Raw genomic sequence first — 18,514 nt, 5'->3', positions numbered from 1 at the left:
CTTGACTTGAGGCCAGTACCTATGAAATATGAATGATGTTCAAAATGACTCTGAAGTCCATTTAGCTATGCTTTAATGAATAGTTTCAACCAATTTCCAGTTTACAGAGCCATCGTTAGGCCTGGGTGCCTGCAGGGTGAGTGTAAGCCAGCTGGCAATGGGTTGGCTCTTCTTTGTCAACTTTCTTGCTCCTCTCACAGGTTGTCTAGCACCAGTGGGCTTTTGTAGGCCACGGGCTTAAAATCACAGAATTCCATCATTAGGAAAAGACAGAGGCAGGACTTACACAAAGAAGTGACAACATGACCTCTCCGGGAGCAAAGTCCCAGCTGTCACTTCACATCAGAGATCTATACCAAAGTGACGACTCAAAGCTTTGTGTTTATGTCCCGGCTGCTTTCAGCAAACACGTGTAGAAGTTTCTCAGATTTTCCTAATATGGCTTAACAGGTTTTGGGCTTATCTTTGCTCGAACCATGGTATCCCAAACCTACCAAAATATAGTTTACTAATTCCTCCTGGAGACAGAGTCCTTTTTTGAATATCAGTAAACTCATCTCTTCAGTTTGACTGTAAATTTGGAGCGTAAGTTGCACAAACTTTTTTACTTACCTGAAATAAATCTTGCATTATAATGCTCCACATTAGTTATAGGTTTAGTTTTTTAAAAAAATCCTAAAAGTGAAAGGAGTTGAACTACCTTCATTCTTTCTTGTGCTGGAGGCTGGTAGAGTAGGGAGTTCATACAATCATTTTTTTGATAATAAGAAGGTGGACCATGAAAAACTTAGCATCAGTTTTTGAGGTGAAAAGGGAAAAGGTTAATTCCCAAACTAAAATAATGATGATGCTGAACTTTAGGAAAAATAAAATAAGTCACCAGCAACAGCAGCAAAAGAGCAATTTGGAGCTGATCAAAAAGACTCTCTTGAAAAAAGAAGGGAAAAAATGAAGGTGAGACTTTCAGGAGTGGTGGGTATCGGCTAAGCTTGTGCTCTCGTTGAAATGACTGACTTCGTGTAAGCAAAGTCAAGCCACATTGAGGGACTTAGGAAGTTCCACCTTAAAATCCTTGGAATGTGCTACATGGGCAATTTCTCAATTTGCACATTTGCTGATACACAGAGGCAGGACGTTAAAAGGAAAAAGAACCTGGTTAAAATAATATTATTAGAGCCAAGCAGGTAGCTCTCCAAAGAGTAAGGGGAATGGAAGTATCCCTCTATTTCCTTTTTTTTTTGATAGAGTCAACCTGCAGGTGGAAACAGGCCATTTCCCTTCTCACTTCTAAAATGGTCCCTTCAAGGGAGTTTACTCTGACATTCTCGGTATGCTGAAGAAACCTGACAAATATATTTTTCTGTAGCTAGAGGGAGACTTTCCTCTTCAGTGCAGTCAGTTCAACACCTTTTATACGATTTTGTAGAGAAAATGTAGCACGCTATTAAGGGAGAAGTAGCACCACACTAAGCTGATACATATTCTAGCATGTACATGAAGAAGAAAAATATCCCGAGCATCAGAAATCCTTTTATTTATCCCATCCTTCCTGCCGCATATTTGTGTTTCTGAGAATGCAAGCTATCTGACTAATTCCTTGTGTCCGCAGGCATACTGGGTCCTGTGACTCTAGATAAATTTGGAGATATTGAATCCAATTTGACCCTGCTGTACACGTCACAGACTGCAAATCACGTACGTATGTCCAGGGAGCAACTGTTTGACCTTATATATGAAAGGAGAAGCAAAATGCCCTGTACTACTGCATAAGAATGATGAAAATAACTACAGCAGAAATGGTGGCATGCCAAGGCATGCCGTGCATGCCAGGAGGGGGTCACGAGAGGTGTGCTGGAGACTGACAGGATTGATGTCATCTGGCGATTCAGTAAGTGAAGTGCAGCTGGTGTTTTGTGGGACTGACACATTTCTTTTCAGAGAGTTGGGAGGAATTAGGAATAATATGGCAGCCAAACATATGGCTAAGCTGAGGAATGCACCACTGTAGCAGAAAGAGCAAGAATTACTTTGAGTTTGGGCAATACATGTACTAAGGGTAGTTTGAAGCAAGGGACAAAAGAGGGAGAGCACAACTGCTGACTGCATTTCTTCCCTCCTACACCCATAGTTCAGAACTCTTCTGTATTTCAACACTCAAACGAACAAGACACACACGGTGACTACCAGTCCGGATTTTGTCTGGAAGAACCACAAGCTGCCCAGTGATACTCCAGGCACTGGTGAGACACCCATTAAACCTACCTCTTCTTCGAAGACAAGTCACACAGTCCTAAGATCCACTTGCTGTGCAATACAGCATGCTGCCTTCACACTGCCCCAGCCGGTGATGCCAGGAGCTGGGGGCAGAACAGCATCTTTCCTTCCCCTCCTCCAGCCCCCCATGTTCATAGAAATCACAGAATGGTTTGGTTGGAAGGGACCTTAAAGCCCATCTCGTTCCAAACTCCCTGCCATGGGCAGGGACACCTTCCACCAGACCAGGTTGCTCACAGCCCCATCCAGCCCGGCCTTGAACACTTCCAGGGATGGGGCAGCCACAGCTTCTCTGGGCAACCTCTGCCACTGCCTCCCCACCCTCACCGGGAAGAATTTCTTCCTAATATCTCATCTAAATCTTCCCTCTTCCAGTTTAAAGCCATTGCCCCTTGTCCTGTCACTCCAGGCCCTTGTCAAAAGCCCCTCCCCAGCTTTCTTGTTGGCCCCTTTAGGTACTGGAAGGCTGCTCTAAGGTATCCCCGGAGCCTTCTCCTCCAGGCTGAACAACCCCAACTCTCTCCGCATATCTCGATAGGAGAGGTGCTCCAGCCCTCAGATCATCTTTGTGGTGATGTTCTCTGCATCCAGCCCAGTTCTAAACCTGTACTTCTGTTTAGGCGCTACTAAGTCTCTTGTAGCCTCCCTACCGTACCAGTGATTGTGGGCAATACCAGGGCATCTTTTGGAAGAGGTCACTCTTGAGCATATAACCTTCACTAGAAGATGGTGGTGGTGTGCATTGCTTGCAAGACTGTTCAGAAAAGGCAGCAGAGTTAAGGTTATGAGGAGTTATCTGTCTCTGCATTTCTGTGTTGCTGTTGCAGCACGGTGGCTTCTGCTTGCCCTTTTATCCTTGTCGTAGGGAGCTGGGGAGAGGACACAGCACTGTGCAGATTCAGGGTGCTTCTCTGGAGGGGTCTCTTGGAAGAGCTGGCTCTTTGCAGAAAGACAATGGGAAACTAGGTTATTGCTCCATCTACACCCAAACTTTAAATCTGAAACCCCAGAAATCACCAGCTCCTTTTCTTTTCAGTTTTTGGTTACTGCTGGATAGAATGGATGAACCCTCTTGTTCTTCAGCATAGCAGAGTACAGCCGGGTCAGTCTGATCGGACTGGGATTGCTTCCCCATTTAGCCTGCTGCCACATGGTGACCGGCAGTGGAAAGGCATATGCTTCAGGGTATGAGAATGCAGGATAAAAATTATTGCAGTGACAGTGGTTGCAAGGGTTAGCGCGCAGTGGGTGAGTGTTCACCCGAGTCGTTCCCATCAGTGAGTGTCCAAAGGTGCCGCTGTTAAAGGTCTCTACCGAAGGCCTCCACTAGTTTGCTGTACTGCCTACCGCCATTAGGGAATAGGCAAAGCAGTAACTGGAGAAACAAACACCTTCTACTAAGAGTCCCCTCACGGTAAGGTGCTACATGGATTCAAACATCTCCTCAGTGAAGTAAATCAGATGGCTTCAGATGAAGGCTTACCCCAACTAAGAGAAGCCGGTTCATTCCCAGGGACCCATGGGAGCTGCCAGGAGCCGGCAGCAGCACTGACGAGACTCCAGTTAGTGCTGGGAAGAGCAGAGGGAGTTCAGCAGAGCTTTCATTTTTCAGCTCTGGTCAAATCTCTGATCTCCCTTGGTATAACCACGATTCCTGCTCGTGCCAGGAGAGCAACGCTGCACGTCAGCCATAGGGTCTCCTGGCATCAGCTCCATGAGCCGTACGCTGCCCGGCCCCAGTCTTCTCGGTGTTGCTCCAGTCCCATTCTCATCCCTCCCTCGGGCCCCACGACATGCTGTGTTGTCAGTGGATCTTTGTATCTTTAAAACATTCCCTTGGGTATGTTCTTGTTTGAAGCTGCTGCCCAAGGGCAAAAGAAAAATGAGAATGGCAGAAAGCCAGTGTCTACAAACCAGTAGCTTAACGTTCAGTGCTTAACGAAGGCCCGACGTTGTGGCCAAGCTATACTACACCAAAGTAAAACCGCCTCCCACAGGCACTTGATTACTTTGTTTCCACGTTTTTTTTAAATAAACCTTCCTTCAGTGTGATTTGAAATAAATATATTCCCCTAAAGGGCAACTTTTTACAGCCAAAGGTTAAGTAATCACCACGCATTGCCAAGCCAGTCCAAACTTTCCGACCAGAAATACGTTTTTTCCCTGCAGGGAGGTGAACAGACACAGCAAGCAGAGCCCTGCTTCTTCCTCAGCTGTAGTTGAGAACAGCTGACCCAGCTCTGCTGCCCGCCTTCCTCCTGCCAGCCCGTCAAAAAAGGGGGATTCATCCACATTCGCCCATTAGTCAGAAAGTTTTAACCCTCCCTCTAAACTTGGCTACGGTCAGCCTTCAATACACAGACGTCTCTGGTTCCAGAGGGCCCAACAGTTCGTTTGTGATGCTGTACCAGCCAGGAGGTGGTAGCAGAGCCTCAGGAACGGGAAATTCTGGTCCCACGCTGCTTCCATGGGGAACTGCAACCTGCTGATGGTTAAGCTGCAAGCCACGATTCACAAGCCTTAACTTTTAGAGAATTCGTACGAAATGGCTTTGCACGTTCTCCTGTATCTGTCGTTTTATAGTGGTGACTTAATGTCCTTTCTTGGCGGAGGGAAACAGTAGTACCGACAGCTTTCAGTGGAGAGCACCAGACTAATATTCCGTTACCAGGAGGCCCTGAGACTGACGCTGGGGTGAAAGAAAGTGGGGAGACGTGATACACAGAGCCAGAAAAATCAAAGCCAGAAAAGCTGAGTCCAAAATCCAGAGTTCCTAAACTGAATTCTGTGTCAGATGCAGACACTTACATTGGTATGTTGAAAATCCCTGCTCAGTTGGTGTCTGATTCTGAAGGCTGCTAGTGTGCGGCATGTTGCTTTTTAGTAATTTATTAATTTTTACACTTTATCATTTTTCCGTGTGCCTTTGTTTCTGTTTCTGGGCACAGGCAGAAGTGCATTAGCCTGAGTAAGGCTGAGTAGCTTGGCTCTTTTACTATCCATAACCAACATGGCAGTCTGCAAAACTCGGATCTCCTCTGCCGCCTTTGCCCGAGAGACTTGCTCAGCAGAGCGGGTACACTCTAGATGTGCAGCCATCAGATGAAGCTCTGCACTAATGGCCTGCTGCTCTTCAAAGGAAGTTGGCGGCCGCAACTTTCCTTCCCAGTACCCCTGAACTCCAAGAAAGGCTTCAGTTTGCTTTTCCATATTAAGACAATCAAAATTACAACCTTAAATATTCAGTTCCCAGCTTTGTCCATCCTGACTGCCTGCTCAGGATTAGGACCCTCATGTGCTCTGTGGTTTCGGGTCTAAGTCCTCAGATGCCTGAACAGCCTGATTTTCAAGTTGTTTGGCACCTGGCAGCTTCCAAGGACATTTTACTAGCTTTGTGCTGCCACTAGATTAATTTCCCTCTAGAGCATTGGAATTTTCTATCGAAGAGTACAGTCCACTCAGTAGTACTTGTCACCCCAACACAGTGTCTACAGAAGTCTTCAGAAATGAGTGTACAGTCTCCAAGCTCTGTCTACAACAACTACAGAATGACTTTAAACAACTGGGCCAATATGCAAAATGTTGAAAAGTCTGCATATGTTAAAAGATGTACTGTGATTTTCAACCTGACCTTTTCTTGGGTAACGCGTTCTTGTGAGAAATGCCTTTCAAATCCACAAGTGGCTGTACTCTGTATCAGCTGAAATTCTGGGTAGAAGCTTCAGGTGTATCCCATCCTGAAGCAAATGATATCAGTAAAGACTCTGGATGATGAAGGTATGGGTAGTTGTGGAAAATTCACTCTCAAAGAGGTGTATGTCTTTCTCACTGGGTGGGTATCCAGCAGGACTGGAAAGGAAAAGATGAACATTATAAAGCCAGAATCAGAAAGTCATCACTGAGTATTGTGTTTAATGATAAAAACAGTAGGGATCAAGCCCTTGTTCCCCATTTTAATGAAAGCCTTATCCAAAGGAGTCAATGAGGAGCCCATTTTGCATTAAGCCCTGGGTATGCTGGGGGAAAATGATGTTTCCTGGCTGCCAGTGATTCTGCTTTCAAATGCTCAACTGCTTACCCCATCTACATCCCTATCCCACAGAGAGTTGTGCCCAAAGTTTGCCTCTGCCATCCACTCTTAGGAAGTTATTCCAAGGAGAAGTTTGGCCATTTCATTTTTTAAAACATGGTTACTAAGAAAAGTCAGCTTTATCCCTGGACTATCTTTAAAGAGAACACCTGAAAACTGCTGCAGAGCTGATGTGAGATTTAGTGCTGTTAAATCTTGGCACTGGTGAGGCTGCACCTCGAGTACTGTGTGCAGTTCTGGGCCCCTCACTACGAGAAAGACCTTGAGGTGCTGGAGCATGTCCAGAGAAGGGCAACGAAGCTGGTGAAGGGTCTGAAGCACAAGTCTGATGGGGAGCGGCTGAGGGAGCTTGAGTTGTTTAGCCTGGGGAAAAGGGAGGCTGATGGTAGACCTGAACGCTCTCTACAACAACCTGAAAGGAGGGTGTAGCCAGGTGGGGGTCGGTCTCTTCTCCCAGGCAACAGTGACAGGACAAGAGGGCATAGTCTGAAACTGTGCCAGGGGAAGTTCAGGCTAGAAAGGAGGAGGCATTTCTTCACAGAAAGGGTCGTTCGGCATTGGAATGGCCTGCCCAGGGAGGTGGTGGAGTCCCCATCCCTGGAGGGGTTTAAGAAAAGATGGAGTGGCCCTTAGTGCCATCGTCTAGCTGACACGGTGGTGTTAGGGCAGAGGTTGGACTCGATGATCCCAGAGGTCTCTTGCAACCAAATCGATTCTGTGATTCTGTAAATTCACCTCCCACCTGGGTGTTCCTACAGAGTACCGATGCCTCAGGTGGGGATGTAAGACTGCACTGCTCTGGGTCATGCTTCATCCTGCAGTGAAAGAGGCAGGCACATGTAATCTCTAGGCAGTGCGGGACTTTCCCAAAGCCTGTCAATTTGAATGTGACCAAAGAATATCCCTGCTCAACTAATGTGACTTGCACATGTGTGGGTGAGGGTAATTTCTTAAATATAATATTGTTTTTCAGCATTCTCTGTCAAGTTGCTTATTTTTCAATTTTTCTTTTCTGCAGGCCCACACATCTTGACTATTGCTGTCTTTACACTCACAGGAATTGTGATTCTGGTTCTGATCATCTCTTTGCTGATTCTAAGGTACCACCCCCTTTGACCTTCTGTTTGTCCTTCAACAGTTTTCCTCCTAGGGCAATGCCTTTGATCTCTTCTTGAAGAGCCATTCATTAGCTTACCTTACCTACCTGGCTGGTTGCCCTCAGTGTGAACTCTTTAGTATATGCCACGTAGTGTTTGCATCCATAACGTTGTTATGTCAGGTTAATAATCAAGGGAGAAGATACAGCACGGCTCAGAGTTTTTGCATCTGCTAAAAAGCTCTGATTCCTACACATACACAAAAAGATATGTCAGACCAATGTTGAGACTTTTTCTACTTTACTGCCCATCTTTAGCTTACTTGGGGTTCAGTTATGTTTCTTTAATCTATTGGTGACATAAAAGTTCGATCTAGAAGGAGGTATTTGTCTTGAGTCACTGTAGGAGTCAAAACACCATGAGGTTTTGGTGTTTTCATTGCATGGATCCATCCTGTTTTTCAGTTTCTCCCGACTCAGTCCAATTCTTTGCATACTGACTTGTAAAAGGTTCTGTACTCTTCCGTATTTGCAGATGCATAAAATCTAAAGATTCTGCTTAGATTATTAGATTATTATTATATACATATAATTGTAATATTCCCAAGCGTCAAATATAGAAGAGATTCCTGAGGATTTTTTAGAATAAATCTTACCCTTTTAGCGTCAAAATAATAGCAAACTTCTCAACTATAATCACTACCAAAGATTGTCCCCTGACAAGCAAAGGAAAAGAGAGACTCAGCTATGAAACTGAACAAAATGCCTCACTATTCCTTCTTTATCTCCTAAGTTTCTAGGACACTTAAACTATCCCACAAGTCTCTGTGTAGCTCTGACTGCTAAGTAAAAAGGCAAAGTCCTGAAAAACACATAATTAATATTAGACCTAGTAGATTTTAATTCAGTTTTATATGTACTTAATCACCAGCTGATACCAGTTTGAATTGCAATGCATCCTGGCAACACAACACAGCTTACGAGACTGAACTGAGAAAAACAGCTCTTGGTCTTCTCTTTCTTATACATATGTACATTAAAAAATATTGGAAAAGGGAACATTTACGTTATTAGTTAATACTGTGGGTTCTCCTATTTGGAGCATTTGCCAGCAGTCATCAGTGTGTTAGGACTCTCCAGTGGGTCCTGTGGGTTTTTTTAGCAGAGGAAGGACAACGTGAGTAAGCGGGTAATTTGATGAGTACTAGTTGTCTTGCAACTTTTCTCTAAGAGAAGACAGCATCTGCTCTGAAGTTCTGCAAGGGAGACAGCAGTTTCCTTCTCCCTGTTCCAAGGGCTCTTCCCTCATTTTTACAAAATGTGCAGAATGCAAGGGACACCCACAAAACGTCACCTCCTCTCCTGGCATTGTATTCACACCAGTTCTTACCATCCAGTGTTGACGGCAAGACTTCCTTTGGCTTGCATTGGTTTGTGGGACCTCCCTTCAGAGTAGAAAGAGAAGAGAAAACTATACAAATCCGGACAGCCCTTTGTGCTTTTAATTGTCCTGACCTCCCTTGAGACTCTGGCAGTTGCCTAGCAGTTGTTCTGCTAAATCTGTTCTGTTCTTCTGCTACATCTATGGAATTGAATAAGCATTGAGGCTTTCCCAAAGCTAAGGGAACGAGAGCAGCGTCAAACTGGAAAAGTGTATGAGAGCTGTAGGGCTTGTTCTCAAGCCTCGCCAACCTGACACCCCATCCTTGTGCTGTCCTGACTCTAGAAGCTTCCCTGTCCTGACTCTAGAAGCTTCCCTGTCCTAACCTCCTGTTGTGGTTTTTGATTCTCTAGGAGGAGAACCTAAACAATTTCCAACCTAAATGATTCTACGATTCTATATTCTGAACAAATTCGCTCATTTTGCAGGAAGTACAGGAGAGACAATGAACGCCGGTGGAAGAAATGGTCCCATATACCGCCTGAGCAAATCTTACCTCTGGAGACTAGTGAGACAAGTCATATTAGTTTGAAGGTAAGAGAAGCACGATGCCCAAAGCCGGGTCTTGGATTCTGTCTTCTGAAGACCATCGATGCTGGGGTGTTGGCATGCTCTGACTACAATGCAGGCTATGGCTCCGGTAGAACAAGGATCTGTTAAAATGTTTTAAATCTTTTTTTCACCTTCACCTCCTGTTTTGAAGAAAAAAGAGATTATTCCCCATCTATCGCTCCCTAATAGAATTTATCTGTTCCCCAGCAGTAAAGCTCATTTTGTGATGGTGGAATGGGCTGGGTATTGATTTCCAGTCTCTTCCTGTTACTAATGATTTCCTTGTGCTTTGTGATGCCTCTGTAACACCCAAGAGCATGAAAGCAGCAGGCGGAGGCCCCAGCAGCCATGGGAGCGGCATGGATGTCCCACACTTTCTGTGGCATGTAGTGGCCCTCCCTAGAGAGAGAGGCTTATGCTTCTCTATGTGGCACACACTGAGATTACTTATCTCTCTGCACCTGCCAAGTGGGGAGCAGGTGATAATTGCAAGTTAATTATTCTTTGTTCTCAGATCGATGAAGATAAGAGACGCGACACCACCCAGAGACTGCGCCAAGGCAAATATGACAAGAAGGTAACCCGACTGCAGTGTCCAGGCTCCCTTCCTCATCTTAGGAGGGCTCTTTCTGGGAGGAGGTTGTTCTTGCAAAATGGCTTGATCTTATGGAAGGAATAAGCCATTAATTCTCTATCAGGTGCTTTGCATTTTGCTTACTGACAGGAGGCAAAATATTAGACTGCATGAACCCCTAGCCTAGTCCAGAAGTGCAGAAACAGAAGGACCAGGAGTCTGATACATTTTGGTACTGAGGAGATTAATGGATTAATGGAGGACAGGCCATTTACAAGGCAATTCTTGTACATTCAGTAGAGCTATCTACCTGACTGAGGTATATTCATGTTGAGTTAAAGTCTGCATCATTGACAGGTCTAGTAGATCTGTTGAAGGAAATATAACTCCTTTATTTACTAGCTGATTGACTGAAACTCCAACAGTGGAGCAGTAGGCAGGTGTTTCTGAAGTATCTCTTTGTATGGATATTTCTTGGAAAAGAAGGATGAATTGCTGTTGTACTAAACCGATGATTTTTTTTCCACTGGTATTTTTTCTTCAGGTGGTGATCCTAAAGGATCTCAAAAACAATGACGGCAATTTCTCAGAGAAGCAAAAAATAGAACTGAACAAGGTAACTGTGGCAACTGGACACTGCAGGGTGGGCTGGAGCCTATGAGCAAAGTCATTGCTTTCCTGTCAACTCCAACAGCCTTACGCTTGTGGATGTTTGTGAGGTGGATGGCTAATGAGTTCCTCAAAGGATATCCCTTGATGAACTTTCTCTTTTTGTGTGTGATCTCATCACCAGTTCGGCGTCTGAGTCGTATGCCAGTGAAGCTGAGGATGAATGAAGTAATTCATGCTCCGTCATGTGCCCTTGCTAAATACATTTCTATAGCTGATGCTAAAAGGCATTTTGCTCATATCATGCTAATTCATTAGTAGCGGAATGCTGTAGTTAAATCTTCTTATTGAATGCCAAGTGCAGCGCTCTTTAAATATAAGTAACTCTCTGCTGACTTGTGCACACAGACTCTTCCAACATGAGAGATGAATTTGGCTGCAGTGCTGCATCTTTTTTGAATGAATAGTTTTCCTTTTTACACAACACAGCTATACTGTGAATTCAATAAGCTCTAAAAATACTTCAAAGTAAACTACAGTTGTCTATATAAATGGACAAAGTCCACAATATCATGCAGCGTCATTAAATTTTTATTACTTGCTCATTTACTGACTGATTCACAACTTTCTGTCACTCATAATGGCTATTCTGGTCAACTGGGAGGTTTGAGTAGAGAGGCAATAATGGAGACTATAGTGGGCTCTGGAATTAATTTGCAGTATCCAACAGCAGCTACTCTTAGCTCCCTGATCCAGAAGGCTCTGGAATGACAAACATCTTCAGGTACTTCACTCAGTGCCTTAGTACACACTGGTTTAAAGGAAACTCACACATCTTATCAGGGCCTGAGATAAAATGCCACGTCACACAAGTATCCTTGACCTGTGTTTCTGTACTAACAATGATTGCTTTTAAAAATAGATGCAATGTTTCTGCTCTAGCTCCTACAGATTGATTATTACAACCTGACCAAGTTCTATGGCACTGTGAAGATAGACACCATGATCTTTGGGGTGATTGAGTACTGCGAAAGAGGTTCTCTGCGGGTAAAGAATTTTGCAAGTCTCCTTCCACCCCCAAATTACCAAATTTCAAAGTAAGAAAAAAATATTCCCACCTCTATGTTGCTGGCCCTCATGCAGCAGCCATGGACCGAGCAAGTGGTGGCAGGTTTCTGACTCCCGAGTTTCCTCTCCCTTGCTCGGTTCTCTCCAGCCTTCCCCAGGCGCTGCTGCAGCTGCCATCAGTTTGATGGTTCTCAGCAGCCAGAGGATGAGGTGAGGTACAAGCAAGGAAAAGTACAGGCAGAGCTCTGCCCAGGCAAGGGCAACAGCCAGTATTTGTATTGTGTCCCCTATTGGGAACATACAGGATATAACTTCTTTATTTTCCAAGCTGTAGCTGTTGTCTCTGCTGATGCCCTTGTGGACCCCACAATGCCCCCAGAGAGTGAAAGGACAGAGAAAAGAATACATCGATATAAATAAGGGACAAACAGTTTGAGGCTGGAATATGGCAAATCCTGTGCTGTAAGGGACAACAGCCCTTAATTTTTGTTTATAAAAGAAATGGTAAATTGATGTCTGGCAAAAGTTATGGAAAGACTTACCGTTTATTGCTACCAATATTATTTCAGTGCTAATCATGAAGTAATGGTGGCATCAGCTCTTCTGCAGGCACACATTGTCTCTGCTTCTGAGTTCATACAAAGACTCTCATCAGTAGCAGTGGTCTCTGGAACAAACTCACAGCAAGGCAGAAAAATAACAGCTCTATCTCTAATTCTTTTCTTGTAAACTGACATCCTCATGGAGGTTTACTTTTAGCAATGGAAATCATAGTGGCTGGAAGAACTGTAAATGACTGGCACTTTAAGATAAAAGAAAAATCTACTTTGAACTTACAAGGCCATGAGTAAATTGGTAGGAAATGGACTGAGCACAAAACACAGAAATTCCTCCTCCCTTCCTATTGCACACCTTGCCCATTTCTGTCTCAGCTATTTCGCTTTATTGAAGACTGGGCTTTAAAAGCAAATTCACAGTTTACCTTTAATTACACAAAAATCTCTTTTCTGGAGTCTCCACTTTTCTAGCTCTGTGTAAACCTAAAATATAGTTCATATTCCCAGTTTTCTGAGTCAACTCCTGCTCTAGTGCATGTACTGCCTATAAAAAATGAAGGGCTACCTCTTTCAGTCGCTGGTTAAAAGGCTGTGGGATTTAGGCACTCATATCTCATCCTCTGCTTTTTCCCTGATGTAGATTAAAACCATTCTTTTCTTCTCCTGACAGGATGTTTTAAATGATAAAATCTCCTACCCTGATGGCACGTTCATGGACTGGGAATTTAAAATCTCCATCATGTATGATATTGCCAAGGTAAGCGGGCTGCTGACAGTGCAATGTTAATCAACCTGTCCTGTCTTGCAAAACTGATCCTCTGGAGAAGGGCAGCTCTCAAGGTCTTCTCCTTTCCTTGCTAGAGCTGTATCCCCTTCTAGTCTTCCCTCCTCTGGGGACAGGTATATGAGGCAGAAGGAGCCAGTGGCTCTCAAAGTGAAGGAGGAAATAGGGGCCAGAGCTGGCTTTGGGCTATTTCTAAATAAATAAAAGCATGCCCCAAAGAAATGTGACCCAAGGATCAGAAGGTTACAATCTATTGACCAGTGCCTCTGATTCATAGGGCTTGTGCAGTCTCAAACTGTGCCAGGGGAGATTCAGGCTAGAAATGAGGAATTATTTCTTCACTGAAAGGGTCGTTAGGCGTTGGAATGGGCTGCCCAGGGAGGTGGTGGAGGCACCATCCCTGGAGGTGTCTGAGAAAAGACTGGACGTAGCACTTAGTGCCATGGTCTAGCTGACATGGGGGTGTTAGGGCAAAGGTTGGACTTGGCGATCCAAGAGATCTCTTCCAACCAAATCGATTCTGTGATTCTGTGAAAACACACTGCTCTCTGGCCTCAGGTAAGGCACACAAAGGAAACCTGTGTTTTTTCAAATGATGGAATTATTCTAATTTGTATCCAGAGATGAGATCAACTTTTTCTAAACTACTGTTTATTTCGCATCCTGGTTTTCTCTCTACAGCTGTCCATTTCAGGCAGTTTGAGAGAGAATAAATTAATCTTGTATAGAAACCAAGACTGTTTTTCAGGAGCTTTCAACGGACTTTGCATTTTAGGTCCTTGTGGTAGGAAGAATCAATATGCACGGTAAAAGAATTTCTGTTCTACATTAGAGACTCCTACCTGTTTAGCTGGTAGTTAAGGAGCCTTTAGAATTCACAAGTACAATAATTCATTATACCTCTGCAGATAATGTGGAGAATTACCTCTGCCTTTTTTGCTTCTGCTCAATGGCTCTCCTTTTCCTATTGCTGGTTTACAGTTGGACAGTCTTCCCATTTCCCTATTTGTACCAGTTCAGATTTGGTCTCTGTGATGAATGACTCCACTGTGTCTGTTCTAAAGAGATATTGAAAATCTTGCTCTTTGTTAAAGCCCTCTTAATCCAAATTGTCACAGTTTGTTGGCCTTGTTAATGACTTTCAAGTTCAGTTAACGTTCAGCATTAAGTTTCATTTTAAATAGCAGCAGTGGAGTTTTTCTTTCTCCTTATAGCATATCAAAAACCAGAGTGTTTTTTAACCCTTTGCCTTTCACCTTCAGACGTTTCCTTAGAAAATAGAGTCCAGTACTGGCTCTGTTTATGAGAAAGAGTGAGAAATCCCAGTCCCTCTGAAGGGAGTGACCAAATGCCCAGTAACTGCACTGGGACTGGGACTTCACAACCAGTCCTTCACTGCACCCTTGGCAGTGGGGACATGGTGTCTGAGGTTGGGTGGCACACTGCATCAGTTCTGTGGAATGGCTCCTGAGCATTATTAGCCATGTCAGTAGAGATGGTTCACAAAATCTTCCTGAAAACTTGTATGTAATATCAGGAATGTCAGGACTTGTATGGAATATCAGGAAACTTACTGTCATTTGGATGACCTGCCAGCCTCTCCTATTCCTTGACCTGATACTGTGGTGAAGCCTCTAGGTCCTAGACATTTCCATGAAATTCTTGTATTGCTTTTCCCAAACTATAGCTTCCCAACCTCCAGGCACCCTGTCTATTTTTACTTGAATGGCTTCTTGCTTTACATAAGTCACTTCATGGCCCTTCAGCTCCAGCTCCTCTCATCCAGTATCTGGCCTTTTAAAGCCCAGCCCCAGCTCTCCAAGCTGTTAAAATCCTGTGACCAACTCCTGCAGTTCCTTTGCCTTCCTTTTGATATGCTTCTCCCTCTCCGCACCACCACTTTCCTACACCCCACTTTTATTGCTGCCCAAACAGTCCTCGTACTTTGCCTACTCTTCATCTGGCACAGAAGCTGCTGCATCAGTGTTTTGGAACGGAGGTTGGATCATTTCTGTTCCCTGGTACAGCTAGCCAACTACTGACTATTCCTAGAGCAGCTCCTAGTCCACTAGAAGAGGTGGAGTAGGCAAAAGGGAAGCCATAAATCTGCTCCATTTACTTTGTTTTTCCTTTTTTTTTGCTACCTTTGCTGCCTGAAGGTCTGATGGCACCATCTGTAGCTACATGGATTTGGCTCCATGTGACCAAAGAGCTCTGATGAAAGGTCTGCAAAGAAGGAATTGCAGTAACCAAGCCTTGCAGTTATTAGTGCATACACTGTCGTTGCAACACTATGTATTAAATAAGGGGCTGCTGCAGGATATTGTGCAAGGGATTGTAATATTCTTGCATTGTGTCAGGAAAAGCGTTCTCAGAAACAAAGCCTCAGAGCAGATGTAACAAGAATGCCTCAAGTATTTAGGAGTACTGCACTGAAAGTCATTATAAATTTTGCAAATCACATCATGAGTTCTTAATAGGTTCTGTGTTTTCAGGGAGGTGCATAGGACAGTTGGAAGGAAAGAGGGAAATTTTATCAGGCACATCTATAAGAATTCTGCCTCCAGAAATTGTTAACAAGAAAGCCCTGATATATGGAAATCAAAATTACCTTTGCCTGCCATTTGATGCTGAAACTGATTAGGAATTCTGCTGTAGCAATGGGTGTATTTCCCAGCTGATGAAAGCAGGAGCTGGAAGAAAGCACAGCTGGAGGAAACAGGGCCTAAAGCAGGCAAAACATCCTGGATAGTCATCAGGGCTGCAAGATAAATGCTGCTTAATCAAGAAATGTGTTCCTTGGATATAGCGTGCACAGTCTCTGTAAATTTTGGCATGGTCTAGATAGGTCCAGGATAACCAGTCCAACAACATTCTCCAGGGATTGCATCTCTTGCAGACTGCTTGTGTCTCAGACATACATCTACTGTGCCCAAAACTCAGCTCATGTCTCAGTGATCTCTTGTAGCATTTGCTGACCTGTTCCCAGTTACGAGTACCCAGTATTTGAAGAGAAAACCCAGCATGTCATACAGCGTATTCATGATTACATGAGCTATGTAACCCTGATTAAAGTCTATCTACCAGTTATCATACAAGAGGATGAGCTATACATGTAGGAGTCTAAGTGGAAGACCATTCAGAGAAGAAACTAAACAGATATGACCTACTTGTTCTGGCTTCCAAAGAATATAGATTGTGCTTCATATATTGAGCTACAGGAAAGAGGACTATAGGAAGAAAAACAACCAGCAGTAGGCTATAAGTAGGTGTGAGCTTAAGTAGTTCAGAAGACAGAGATGAAACAGAATAAATAATAGCAAGAGGGTGCAAATTAGCATACCTACTCCCTTCTTCAGTTTACGCCCACTTACTAATGTTCTTTTCCTGCTATGCCTCAGTGCTGGCCCCTTCTCATGTATTGCACTGTATTCGAGTGTCTTAGACTAAATGAGATAAACTCAGAGTTGACGAGTAAAAAGGGGCAAACTACACACCTTTGTACGCCTGTCTGTGTTGTGAGTCAAGAGTCTGAATCTCAGGAAATATAGCTAAAACTGCATCGGCCAGTCCTCATGGTGCCCACTTCCAAGTTTAGCTCATGGATAGCTGATACGTATTGGCTAGTACAGAGAAAACCATAACCAGTCAGGTCAGAGATCTTTATGATTGTCTAATCTGATCCTCTGCCTTATATAAGCCTTAGTGCATCATCTAACAGTCTCTGCATTGACCCCTCTTTAGCCCTCTGCTTTGCAGAAGAGGATCTGCTGCAATGTTTCTGAATGACGTCTCTGGTGTATGGTAATCTTCAAAGACGATACAGACATAAATAGCAACTCCTCTCACACCTATGGTGTCCCTTGGATGGACATGTAGTTGGAAGCACTTTTTTTGTGTGACATTCCAACAAATCTGTGCTAAATTTACCAAAAAAGCATTTATTGCAAGTGAAATCAAAACTTCTGTGGGAGGAAATAAATTTTCCTAATTGCTTAATTGTGTTCTAATCTTATCAAAACCCAAGATGCTATGTCAGACTTTTGTTAACCAAGAGGAAGGATGGTCTTCCATGACATAATCCCTCTAATGATCCATCTCCTCATTTCTTAAAGTTGATTGTTAATGTCATCTTGGAAAGTCTGCTCTGTAAAATAGTATTTGTTTCCCTCCGTGACAGGGAATTGTGATTTATGAATATCCATTGCTGATGAAGGCCATTTAATTACTTGGACAGATATTACAGTAATACTTCACATTCTTGTTGAGTCTAGTAACAGCTGAGTGTCTTACACGTAGTCTTGCTTTCTTTCTCTTTTATTATCAACCACAGGGGATGTCTTACCTGCACTCAAGCAAAACTGAAGTCCATGGTCGACTCAAATCCACAAACTGTGTAGTAGACAATCGGATGGTAGTGAAGATCACTGATTTTGGCTGTAATTCAATTCTGCCTCCAAGGAAAGGTAAAAACAGTACCCAGTTGGACTCTCCTTCCTGGTTTCCAACCCAATGGAATTTTCTGATATTCATAGTCCCACAGGGCCTAATTACGTCTTACATATAATATGATTGTTTCATATAGCAGCCATCTTACAAATGATATCTGAAAACACTGTCTTAAATAACACAATGAGAGAGAATTATTAGCAGGTAGAGAAAGAAATTAGGCAGTGTAGGTGAGAAGGAAAGGAAAGATGAATTTTCAACTTATAGTTTTGAAAACAGAGATTTCCTATGTGGCTGAGATGCAAGAAACGTTTTCAGCATCCAAGGCCTTCATGTAAACAGCTCTCTTCAGCAGTAATGCTGAACTTGTGTGAAGAAAAAAAGGAGTTAAATACCACATGATCTTGTCATTGATCAGATGCACGTGTCACCAGAGTGCTCTGTGATTTAATTTAAACATTAACATTCACGGCTTTGATCATCCTTAAAAAAATCTGTAATGATATGCAATGATCACCTTAATTTTCTTCATTCCTTAGGTAGGAATCTAGCAAGATGGGTTCAGTCAGATTGGAATAATTTTATTAGCTTTTCTTTACATTTTCTATTAATCTCATATTCATGGGACATTTCTGTAAAACAGAGCAACTCATCTTTTCATTCTTACTTGATCTTGAGTGAAAAGATGAGCCCATCTGAAATGATGTCATCTGAATCCGTATAGTAGAGCTTGGGTTATAATAAGCACAATGCTGTGCCAGAACTGCAGAATATGACCTGAGAAGAAACTGTGGTTGCAACTGAGTTGACAGAAAATTTTTACAGTCAGACACAAACATGCTCAAGAGTAGCAATGAGAACATAAAAAAAGAGTAAAAAAGGTGCACTGAATGTAAATGCTCTATTCATTCTTCATTTTACAAGTTTCATATTTAAATTCATATTATTATTACATTGTAATTCTCTTCTTTCATTGCTCATAAGCAGCCTCAAAATTTCTGGCTACTAGTTTTCTTTCCC

The 18,514-nt window shown here is 43.3% G+C and overlaps 1 protein-coding gene across 1 annotated transcript in view; it reads left to right on the top strand.

Moving 5' to 3' along the window:
• Positions 1–18,514, top strand: part of GUCY2C (guanylate cyclase 2C (heat stable enterotoxin receptor)) — a 46,100-nt gene that overhangs the window by 13,660 nt on the left and 13,926 nt on the right. The window contains exons 9-17 of the mRNA XM_009700687.1: positions 1,610–1,695; positions 2,129–2,240; positions 7,383–7,464; positions 9,330–9,435; positions 9,968–10,030; positions 10,572–10,643; positions 11,579–11,683; positions 12,932–13,018; positions 17,379–17,511. Coding sequence (XP_009698989.1) covers positions 1,610–1,695; positions 2,129–2,240; positions 7,383–7,464; positions 9,330–9,435; positions 9,968–10,030; positions 10,572–10,643; positions 11,579–11,683; positions 12,932–13,018; positions 17,379–17,511 — 846 coding nt within the window. The remainder of the gene's footprint in view (positions 1–1,609; positions 1,696–2,128; positions 2,241–7,382; positions 7,465–9,329; positions 9,436–9,967; positions 10,031–10,571; positions 10,644–11,578; positions 11,684–12,931; positions 13,019–17,378; positions 17,512–18,514) is intronic.

This window comes from Cariama cristata, unplaced genomic scaffold (genome assembly GCF_000690535.1).
Source record: "Cariama cristata isolate BGI_N322 unplaced genomic scaffold, ASM69053v1 scaffold5435, whole genome shotgun sequence".
NCBI classification, from domain to species: domain Eukaryota; kingdom Metazoa; phylum Chordata; class Aves; order Cariamiformes; family Cariamidae; genus Cariama; species Cariama cristata.
This window is presented reverse-complemented; position numbering and strand designations above follow the sequence as displayed.